The sequence below is a fragment of the Glycine soja genome, chromosome 20, assembly GCF_004193775.1.
Source record: "Glycine soja cultivar W05 chromosome 20, ASM419377v2, whole genome shotgun sequence".
Classification (NCBI taxonomy): domain Eukaryota; kingdom Viridiplantae; phylum Streptophyta; class Magnoliopsida; order Fabales; family Fabaceae; genus Glycine; species Glycine soja.
Window position 1 is genome coordinate 30,348,114 of NC_041021.1, and position 12,131 is coordinate 30,360,244.

At 39.1% G+C, this 12,131-nt stretch overlaps 1 protein-coding gene and 1 pseudogene across 1 annotated transcript; one reads left to right on the top strand and one right to left on the bottom strand.

Annotated features, from left to right (window-relative positions):
• Nucleotides 1–24: 24 nt before the first annotated feature.
• Nucleotides 25–960, bottom strand: LOC114401971 (annotated as a pseudogene).
• A 4,326-nt stretch (nucleotides 961–5,286) lies between these two features.
• Nucleotides 5,287–6,156, top strand: LOC114401972 (uncharacterized mitochondrial protein AtMg00860-like). Its single transcript, XM_028364537.1, has 2 exons — nucleotides 5,287–5,417; nucleotides 5,799–6,156. Exons 1-2 carry the CDS (start codon nucleotides 5,287–5,289, stop codon nucleotides 6,154–6,156), a joined length of 489 nt encoding a protein of 162 aa, XP_028220338.1.
• The last annotated feature ends 5,975 nt before the right edge of the window (nucleotides 6,157–12,131 follow it).

Sequence of the window (12,131 nt, forward strand, 5' to 3'; positions counted from 1 at the left end):
AAAATTCAAGGTGCATCATATCCTTCATGTTAAATGGATCTGTTTAGATAAATCAGAACCAGTTGTGGTGATATTCAAGGTGCTAAACTCCTCCAAATCATAATCAGACCCCATTTCATTGTGCCCACCAGGGGAATCCTGGTCTTGTCCATTTCTAGTCAAAGGAACCCGCAATTGAGAAATTGGAACAGGAAGATGTTCTTCCCTAAAGTACTTGTCCTGAAGTAACTCCATAGTTGTGGGTCTCTTTTGCACTAGGGAAACTTCATTAGGGTAGCAATTGGGCATGCATGGTTCAAGACCACTTGGATTTTCCACATTACCAAATGAGATTGATCCATAATCAGAAAGCTTGGAACAACCCGGCCATGTTTCCTCATTAATGTTCCCTAATACACTTACAACTCTGCTAGTTGATCTACATCACTTGTTCCAGGAAACAATGGCTTCGATGTTAATAGCTCAGCAAAGACACATCCCAATGACCAAAGATCAATCTCTAAACCATAGTATGTAGATCCATAGAGTAGCTCAGCAGCTTGGAACCACCGAGTTCCGACACATGATGTGAGACAACCAAGTTAATTTCCTCCCACCTCCTCAGCTTCATATGTAAAAGAACCCTTGCAAAGATCATCATCTATGTCGCTCGTTGTGCATGTTACAAGATATGAGGTGTTTCCATTATAGATGTTTGTATCCTTATCAGTGTCAAAAGAGTAGCTCTTGGTTTTCATCTCATCCAAAACCCTAAACTATTCTTCATGACTCACGGTTCCCTGATTTGGATTTTCATATACAGTTTGGTTTAATTTAACTAATTGAGAAATAGCTTCAGGATGTTGGAATGATCTTTCACTATTTGAAGAATCATCTTCATATGGTGGCGGGTTCTCCTAGGGAGCATCAAATCCAGACTCCGCTAGTATCATTTCCTGAAAAAGTAGTAAAATTTAACATTAATATATATCTGGAAACAAACAAAATAAAGAAAGTAAAATGTGTTTTAAGTGTCTTAAAAGTTGATGAAAATTGATTTTAGTCCTTATATTTTAAAAATGATGACTTATTCGGATACTAGTAACACTTCTACTGTCACATGACTTCCTTCTTCATTTAACAACATGTTCGTTTAAGATAAATATTGTTGTAAGCATAATATTATTTTATAGATTTTTATTTGAAGCGAAAAGGTTTTCCTTTTTATCACACGACAACTTACAAAATAATGTTAATTTAACACACTGTGGAATGGAATAGAGTGGACCACTCATTGGATGCTCAAGTCATGATAAACTGATTTGGTCCCAGTTTATCATGTTTGGATTGATAACTGATTTGCTCCCAGTTTATCATGTTTGGATAACTGATTTTCTCAGCTTCTACTAAGTTATGATGTTTAGATTGATAATATTAGGCTACATTCTTTTCCTTGCTTATATTGTTTCTCTTAATAGTGATGTTTATGTGGTTGAAATAGGTAAATGGTCTAATAATAATGGAGCAGGTTGTAAAGGTGCAAGAATGGTCATTTTGTGTATCTAGTGGACTAGTGGTTAATCTCTTTGAACAAGACAACACCCAAGTCCACCACAAAGCTTAATCACATACCTAACATAGATATCTTCACAAATAAACCATCCTGAAATAACCTCCCCCATCTGAGAACATGACAGCACCCACGTCCACCCCAAAGCCAAATCACATACCACCAAACTAACTGCCACAACAAAAAGTCAAATATGCAGGCCCCATCTAAATTCGCAACACTTACATGATCAACTATTATAGCCATTAATGTAATTTTGGCATATCAATAATAACAATGAAAGGCTAAGCACTTATAGGAGAGACACCATATATATATTGGTGGTTGGTCTGAGATGGGTGTTGCAGATCAATTATGCATAGGTTCTCGTTGATTGAACATAGTTATGTCCTATAAATATGATCATGTCAGCTTACTAAAATTAGTACAAGAAATTCAAGAAAAGAATAAGAAACTCTCAGCTTGATGAGCCAATGGCAGCTAGAATTAAAATGTAGAAAGATGAAATGAGGCAGGGAGAATGATTGGATGACAAATGAGTAAGCAAGTCTGTCATCACTTTTCCAATCCCTATGTCCTTAATTAGATTTCCATAGATAGGAGTACCATATAGGAACTTTCACTCCACTACTTCTTCTCACTTCCTTAATTTAAGGAGAAAGCAAGTCTATCATCACCTTTCGAATCCCTATGCTTTTGAAAAACATGATTTCCACTCTCTTCTTCTCCCAAAAATGTCCCCCAAACCCTAAAACCTTATTTTCCACCACCCAAGACCACTGGTGGCCGCCATTGCTTGCCGTTGGACCCCCACACCAAGCGGAACACTTTAATCGGAGCAGAATCCTCAGAATCCTCCTTGAAGATTTGATGGAGAAAACCCCGCAATCCTCTATTTCAAAGTTTCTCTGAGGTAACCTTAACTTGTAAGCCTTCTTCTATCTAGTTTGAGTTCCTCTTAGTGTCTCTTATGTGTTGGGTACTGTAACAAGGTGTTTTTACACTTCCTTTGAAAAACCCTAGAGAATGAGACATCATAAAAGTTATCTTTTTATAGCCTTGAGATTGTTTTTGCGGCATTCACTGAACCCCGGTCACATTGGTGTGATCGGAATTTCAAAAAGATGTTTCTTTTCTGTAGAACCTGAAATACCCCTCAGTCCCTTATGTTTTGACAGTGGTATTTGACCCTGAATGTTGCCTTTAATATTGTTTTTGAAGCCTATGCTAAATTCCTTTTGTTTTGGTGTAATAGAGACTTGCGTTGGACCGACAAGCGCGAACGAGAAAGAGACCTCTATGTGACGCAAAGAAGAATTGACGGAGAGCTCACGATAGGTGAGGGGAGTTATTATAAAATTTACCATTTTGACACCATAGTTAGGGTCAGGGAACCTAGCTATGAGAATATCTGCCTGTCCCTGTGGAATGTTGATTTTCTTTCAAGAAAAACTATGTTTTGAATGAATGGGATGCGATATATCTAATGTTGATGAATAACATTATTGTTTATTAAACTTGTGTTGTTTGAAGACCTGGGGAGTGTGAACCTCAAGCATGGAAAATATATTTACATGCGGAATGAGACTCATTGTTGATGTCGCTATTGGTGACTTTAATTGATATGTGGTGATGTTGATGTTTATGATGATATTGATTTGAGATGACGTTGTTAATAAAGACCATGTCAACATGAATTGATGGTATTGTTGATGATTATGTGAATATGAAATAAGGTCATTGTTGTGTTGATAACGTCATTGAGATGAGATGATGTCTATGTTAAGAATTATGTGAAAATGGAATGTTGAGTGATGTTGGAAATGCTTTGGCATGTACATTTTGTGTATGTTTGTGGGGGGCGAAGTGCACTGACCTTCCAGGGTCTTTGGCACTTTCTTTGGGCCACGTTCATACGTTGGATGTTGTGTATGTTCGTGGGGGGGAGGGCGGGCGGGGGAAGTGCACTGGCCTTCCAGGGTCTTTGGCACTTGCTTTGGGCCACTTTCATATGTTGGATGTTGTGTATGCTCGTGGGGGGCGAAGTGCACTGGCCTTCCAGGGTCTTTGGCAATTTCTTTGGGCCACGTTCATACGTCGTATGTAGTGTATGTCATGGGGGGTTAAGAGCACTGACCTTGTCGGATGGCCCAAACATGGGTGACAAGCATGGTTAAGGAATCTAAGCATTTCCGAGGGGATTCTTAAGCGTTTTAATTGGTCCATGGTCTTTTGGTCCAAGGGTGGTCTCGATGAACTATGCATGGCTTCCTAAGTGAGAGTGTCGTGTTGACACGCTTAGGCTATTTCCTTGGATTTGGTTGTTGGTACGTACCACATTGCATCTGAGAGTTAAGTCAGGTGCATGCATCATTCTGTGTAGTCTTGATTGGATCCATGGATGGATGATGAGTAATTGTCGGATATGGACAATGAACAATTGTTGGATGTGACTGTTGGATAATGGATGTTGTGTAAGCTCATGATGTTTGCTTACGTTTTCTTGCTAATTGTGATTATTTGGATTTAACATTGGTTCTTTTTATAATGAACTCACCCTTGCAATTTTGTATCGTGTGGTTGATACCTGTGATGATCACGAACCTTGTTCATGGGAGCAGAATGACTATAGTAGGGTGCATGGATGAGATTTTGTTGAGGAGCCGCCAAGCCAACGTGATGACGTTGGGATTATTTTGGGGAGAGAGTTGTGTTTTGTTAATCAACTCCTCCACAGTGGCTCATGATTTCTTTTCTTGGATTAAGGATGTAAATCACAGATTTAATTATATCTATGAACTGGTTTAATCTTCATTATGTGTATGATGTGTACTGAACTACTATATTAATATTCATGTATTCGGTTAAGCATTGGTGCGTGTTTGGGAACATATATATATATATATATATATATATATATATATTTGTGAAATTCAAATTTACTATGATTTTCACAAGCAAAAATAATGGATTTTTCATAAAAGAAAGAAAAAGAATTTAATTTCATGAGTTATTAGAATGGTGATATCGTAGCGACGAGGCGGGTCATTACATTTAGTGGAAGAAGCTGAGTATTGGTGGGAGAATACTCGCCGATGCCTAGAGGCTGAAGGTCAAGATGTGACCTGGGATGTCTTCAAGAGGGTATTTTTGGAGAAATACTTTCCCGAGGATGTTAGGAACAAGAAAGAGATGGAGTTCTTGGAGCTCAAGCAGGGAAACATGACTGTGGCTGAATATGCAGCCAAGTTTGAGGAGCTGGTGAGATACTTTCCCCATTATTAAGGGAGAGATGGTGAAAGTTCCAAGTTTGTTAACTTCTGATGTTTGTTTGGACTGTCCTTTGGAAATTTCTGGTAGAACATTCTTGATTGATTTGATTTGTTTTCCTTTGAGCCAAATTGATGTTATTCTTGGTATGGATTGATTATCTTCCAACCATGTCTTGTTAAACTGTTTTGATAAAAGTGTGGTGTTTGATGATTTTGGAGTGAGTAAGGACATGATGTTTATCTTTGCCAACCAAGTTGTGACATCTTTAAAAGAAGATGCACAAGTGTACATGATATTGTCTAGCCTGGGAATAAAGACAAAGGTTTTTATGTGTGACCTCCCTGTTGTCAGAGAGTTTCCTGAAGTGTTTCTTGAGGATATATCCAATCTGCCACCCGAGAGAGAGAGAGTTTTCCATAGACCTAGTACCTGGTGTTGGACCCGTATCCATAGCCCCTTATAGGATGTCTCCTACAGAGTTATCCAAGCTTAAGAAACAGTTAGAGGAGTTGTTGGAGAAGCGGTTTGTGAGACCGAGTGTGTCTCCATGGGGAACACTAGTGTTGTTAGTGAAGAAGAAAGATGGGACCATGAGGTTGTGCGTAGACTACCGCTAGTTGAATAAGGTAACGGTTAAGAATAAGTACCCTTTGCCTAGAATAGATGACCTTATGGACCAACTGTTAGGAGCTTGTGTGTTCAGTAAGATAGACCTTAGGTCAGGTTACAATCAGATTCGAGTGAAGTCTGAGGACATACCTAAGACTACTTTTAGGACCCGTTATGGTCACTATGAGTATCTAGTCATGCCCTTTGGTGTGACTAATGCTCCAAGTGTGTTTATGGACTACATGAATAGAGTCTTTCACCCTTACCTTGATAGTTTTGTGGTGGTATTCATAGATGATATTTTGGTATACTCCAAGACTAGAGAGGAACATGAAGAACATTTGAGGATTGTGTTGCATACCCTTAGGGACCGACAACTCTATGCTAAGTTGTCCAAGTGTGAGTTTTGGTTAGAGAAAGTTAGTTACCTAGGGCATGTGATATCTCAAGGGGGCATAACTGTAGATCCATCTAAGATAGAAGTCATTCTTGAGTGGGAGAGTCCTAAATCTGTTTTTGAGATTAGGAGTTTTCTGGGTTTAGCAGGATACTACCGGAGATTCATAGAAGGTTTCTCCAAGTTAGCTTTGCCTTTGACTAGACTGACTCGTAAGGGTCAAGCTTTTGTGTGGGACACCCAATGTGAGCATAATTTTCAGACCCTTAAGGAAAGATTGATGACCGCTCCAGTGCTAGTTTTGCCTAACCCGAGGGAACCCTTTTGAGGTGTATCGTGATGCATCAAAGTTGGTTTAGGAGGAGTGTTGATGCAAAATGTCCAAGTAGTGGTCTATGCTTCTAGACAACTCAAGACTCATGAGAGGAATTATCCCACTCATGATCTGGAGTTAGCTGTTGTGGTTTTTGCCCTTAAGATGTGGAGGCATTACCTGTTTGCCTCCAAGTTTGAGGTGTTTAGTGATCATAAGAGCCTTAAGTAATTGTTTAGTCAGAAAGATCTGAACATGCATCAAAGGAGATGGTTAGAGTTTCTTAAAGATTGTGATTTTGAGCTTAGCTACCATCCTGGCAAAGCGAATGTAGTGGCTGATGCCTTGACTAGGAAATCCCTACATATATCGGCCTTGATGGTAAGAGAAATGGATCTCCTAGAACAGTTTAGAGACCTTAGCCTTGCATGTGAGGTTACTCCTAATAGTGTGAGATTAGGAACTTTGAGGATTACCAGTGAATTACTAGGAGATATCAGGGAAGGCCAGAAGACTGATCCTTTTATGAGGACCTAGTTAGAAGCTATAGAGTCTGGAAGAAATAGTAGTTTCAAGGTTAGATCAGATGGAGTCTTGAGACTTCAAGATAGGATTTGTGTTCCCAATGTACCTGAACTTAGGAAGATGATCCTAGAGGAAGGACATAGGAGTAACTTGAGCATACATCCTGGTGCTACCAAGATGTATCAGGATTTGAAGATGATGTTTTGGTGGCCCAACATGAAGAGAGAGGTTAGTGAGTTTGTGTATGCATGTTTAGTCTGTCAGAAGGCTAAGATAGAACATCAGAGACCTTCAGGGAAGTTACAACCCTTGGAGATACTCCAGTGGAAGTGGGACAATATTTCTATGGATTTTGTTGTAGGACTACCTAGAACCCCCAAAGGTTTTGATTCTATCTAGGTTATTGTTGACAGGTTGACCAAGTCTGCTCACTTTATTCCCATTAATATTAGATTTTCCTTGGAGAAGTTGGCCTCCCTGTATATTAGTGAGATTGTTAGATTACATGGTGTGCCATCTAGCATAGTGTCTGATAGAGATCCTAGGTTTACCTCTAGATTTTGAGAGAGCCTGAACAAAGCGTTGGGAACCAAGCATAGACTGAGTTCATCGTACCATCCTCAGACTGATGGCCAAACTAAACGGACCATTCAGTCCCTGGAGGATCTTTTGAGGGTATGTGTCTTAGAGAAAAAGGGAAGTTGGGAGAGTTTTCTGCCATTGATAGAGTTCACTTACAACAACAATTTTCACTCTACCATTGGCATGGCTCCCTATGAAGCTTTGTATGGTAGAAGGTGTAGGACACCTCTATGTTGGCCAGAGACTGGAGAAAACCTCACCTTAGGACTTGAAGTGGTACAGCAAACCACCGAGAAGGTGAAGTTGATTCAAGAAAGGATGAGGACTGCTCAGAGTAGACAGAAAAGTTATCAAGATAAGAGGAGGAAAGACCTGGAATTCAAGGTTGGTGATCATGTATTCTTGAGAGTCACTCTGTGGACTGGGGTTGGTCGAGCATTGAAATCCCGAAAACTCACACCTCGCTTTATCGGTCCTTTCCAAATTCTTAAGAGAGTTGGCCCTGTAGCATACCAAATTGCATTACCCCCATCACTTTCTAATCTTCACAATGTCTTTCATGTGTCTCAACTCCGTAAGTATATCCATGATCCATCTCATGTGGTCAAATTGGATGACGTGCAAGTAAGAGAGAACTTGACATATGAAACATTGCCTTTGAGGATCGAGGATAGACAAACAAAGCACCTAAGAGGGAAGGAGATTCCATTGGTCAAGGTGATCTAGGGAGGTACATCAGGAGCAGATGCCACGTGGGAATTAGAAGTTCAAATGCAAGCCGCCTATCTGAGATATTATAAGTTATAAATCGATGTTTAATTGTATTTATTGTGTTGTTTGACTATATGATAGACTTGAATAAGTTGAAGTATGCCTTGAACTAGTCATGGGTGAATTTCTTGATATGGATGTTGAATTATGTGGAGTTTTGTTGAGTTGAGTTGAAAGTATGAGATTTTAGATTTTACCAAAACCAAGTTCAATGAAATCATTATACCGGATTCGTTAACCATTGGATCATCTTCAAATTTTGTGAAGTGCACTGACCTTCTAGGGTATTCGGCACTTGCTTTGGGCCACGTTCATACGTTGGATGTTGTGTATGTTCGTGGGGGGCGAAGTGCACTGGCCTTCCATGGTCTTTGGCACTTGCTTTGGGCCATGTTCATACATTGGATGTTGTGTATGTTCGTGGGGGGCGAAGTGCACTGGCCTTCCAGGGTCTATGGCACTTGCTTTGGGCCACGTTCATACATCGTATGTAGTGTATGTCATGGGGGGTGAAGTGCACTGACCTTGTCGGATGGCCCAAACGTGCGTGGCAAGCATGGTTAAAGAATCTAACCATTTCCGAGGGGATTCTTAGGCGCTTTAATTGGTCCATGGTCTTTAGCACTTGCTTTTGGCCATGTTCATAGCTCATACGACACAGGAAATAAAATAACTATAGCAGAGTGTACTTTGTACTGAGGGGGCTTGTCACCTGTTAGGGAACTTTTTTTGGCCCCAGGCTGATCACCTATGGGGGGGGCAGTTACATGCACAACCGGGTGATCTAGATGAACTATGCATGGTTTCCTAAGTGAGAGTGTCGTGTGGACACGCTTAGGCTATTTCCTGGGATTTGGTTGTTGGTACATACCACATTGCATCTGAGAATTGAGTCAGATGCATGCATCATTCTGTGCAGTCTTGATTGGATCCATGGATGGATGATGAGTAATTGTTGAATATGGATGATAAGTAATTGTCGGATGTGGACAATGAACAATTGTTGGATGTGAGTGTTGGATAATGAATGTTGTGTAAGCTCATGATGTTTGCTTACATTTTCTTGCTAACTGTGATTATTTGGATTTAACATTGGTTATTTTTATAATGAACTCACCCTTGCAATTTTGTATCATGTGGTTGATACCTGTGATGATCGCGAACCTTGTTCGTGGGAGCAAAATGACAGTTGTAGGGTGCAGGGATGATATTCTGTTGAGGAGCCGCCAAGTCGACGTGATGACGTTGGGATTATTTTGGGGAGAGAGTTATGTTTTGTTAATCAACTCCTCTATAATGGTTCATGATTTCTTTTGTTGGATTAAGGATGTAAATCACAGATTTAATTATATCTATGAACTGGTTTAATCTTCATTCTGTGTATGATGTGTACTGAACTACTATATTAATATTCATGTATTCGGTTAATCATTGGTGCGTGTTTGGGAACATATATATATATATATATATATATATATATATATATATATATATATATATATATATATACATACATATATATATATATATATATATATATTTGTGAAATTCAAATTTACTATGATTTTCATAAGCAAAAATAATGGAGTTTTCATAAAAGAAAGAAAAAGAATTTAATTTCATGAGTTATTAGAATGGTGATATCGTAGCGACGAGGCGGGTTGTTACATTAAAGTTAACATTACCTTGTTTAATTTGATGGAATTTCGGTATGATGCATTTCTAGTTGTTCTCTGAGTGTATACTTGATTATCAGTGAATTAATATCACTGATTTCATGTCGTGTACTTGGAGACCAATACGAAATGCTGCCAAAATTTCGTTAAATTTAACAAAATAAGATTAACCTTGAGCATGAATCTACCATAAAAAATGGCTTCCTGAATGGGATAGGGCCACACCTTAAATGAAAAAGTGAGATTTCATGTATTCAATGAGTTTCAGAGTATCACCGAGTTATTATTTAGATGGATCGAAGTTGGATGAATGAAAGTTGCTTGAGCATTGCGTATGAGGAAGGCATGGAACAGTTTCTACAATTTGCTTCAGAAAGAAGTCGATCGGATGAAAACGACAAATTTTTTTGTCCGTGCATAAATTGTTTGAACGGGAGATGATAAAAAGTCGACGGCATACGAGAGCATTTGTTGTGTGATGGAATTAAGAAGAATTATACAACATGGATATGGCATGGTGAATTGACAGAGATGCAGAGTAGGTCCCAATGTGAACCATTTGATGTAGAAATGGGAGATCGCTTGGAGGATATAATTAGTGACCTTGGACAAGAGTCTTTTCAGCAAGCACATTCCCCTATGTATGATACATTGCAAACTGATTCAAAGAAACCTTTGTATCTGGGGTACAAGAATTCATTGATGTTATTGTCAGTGGTGTTAAGTCTCGTTAATGTCAAGGTCTGATATGGGTGGAGTGACAAAAGTTTTTGTTCGCTGCTTCAAGTAGTGCACGATATGCTTCTAGAGGAAAACACATTGCCTAAAAGTTACTATCAGGCACAGAAGATACTGTGTCCGATGGGTTTAGAGTATCAGAAGATTCATGCTTGCCTGAATGATTGCATATTGTACAGACATGAATTTCAAGAAATGTTGAAATGCCCTAGGTGTGGGGTATCACGGTACAAAGTCAAGGATGATGAGGAATGTAGTAGTGATGAAAACTCAAATAAGGGCCCCTCAGCGAAGGTGTTGTGGTATCTTCTGATCGTTCCAAGGTTTAAGCGTCTATTTGCTAATGTAGACGATGCAAAAGACCTTACATGGCATGCAAATGGGAGAAACTACGATGGAATGCTCTGTCATCCATCTGATTCCTTGCAGTGAAAGAAGATAGATCGTTTGTTTTCGGATTTCGGCAAAGAGGCAAGAAATCTTAGGCTTGGACTAGCCAGTGATGGAATGAATCCATATGGCAGTTTAAGCACTCAACACATTTCATGGCCTGTTCTACTGGTAATTTACAATTTGCCTCCTTGGTTGTGCATGAAGCGAAAATACATGATGTTTTCTATGATGACATCGGGCCCAAGACAGCCAGGAAATGACATTGATGTTTATCTAAGTCCATTGATTGAAGACTTGACAAAGTTATGGGACAAGGGGGTTTTAGTATTTAATGGGTTTCAGAATAAGACTTTTCAATTGCGTGCAATGCTTTTTTGTACCATTAATGACTTTCCAGCATATGGGAATTTGAGCGGTTACAGTGTTAAGGGTCATCATGCATGACCCATCTATGAAGAAGACACAAGTTACATACAACTGAAACATGGTAGAAAAATAGTGTACACTAGGCATCGACATTTTCTAAAACCTCATCACCCTTATAGGCGATTGAAAAAAGAATTTAATGGAAGTCAAGAGCATGAAACTGTGCCGATACCGTTGACTGGTAAGCAGGTCTTCCAGCAGGTTCAACACCTGAATACTATATCTGGAAAATCCCAAAAGAAGGAAAAAAGTAAGACTTGTATATGAAAGAAGAGGTCGATTTTCTTTGATCTTCCGTACTGGTATGATCTAGATATTAGACATTGTATTGATGTTATCCATGTGGAGAAAAATGTATGTGATAGTTTCATTGGGACGCTCCTTGACATTCAAGGAAAGACAAAAGATGGTTTGAATACTCGTCAAGATCTAGCTGAGATGGGTATATGATCGCAATTGCATCCAAGGTCTAATGGTAAAAAATATACTTGCCTCCAGCTTGTCATACTTTGTCCATAAAGGATAAGATCAATTTTTGTCAGTGTCTGTGCCGAGTCAAAGTCCCACAAGGATACTCTTCAAATATTAAAAGCCTTGTGTAGTTGAAGGATCTTAAGTTGGTAGGGTTAAAGTCTCACAATTGTCACGTCTTGATGCAACAATTGTTAGTCGTGGCCATATGAGACATTTTGCCAAACATAGTCAGGTTAGTCATAACTTTTCTATGCTTTTTCTTTAATGCCATATGTAGTAAAGTCCTTGATCTTTTGAATTTAGATGAGCTGGAAAATGAGGCTGCTATTATACTGTGTCAGTTGGAGATGTATTTTCCTCCTGCTTTCTTTGACATCATGGTTCCCTTAATTGTTCATTTGGTTA

Coding starts and splice junctions, on each gene's coding strand:
- LOC114401972 (XM_028364537.1), top strand. CDS start 5,287: ATGTCTCCTACAGAGTTATCCAAGCTTAAGAAACAGTTAGAGGAGTTG. Junction 5,418..5,798: donor AAGAAAGATGGGACCATGAG/GTTGTGCGTAGA, acceptor GCATACCCTTAG/GGACCGACAACTCTATGCTA.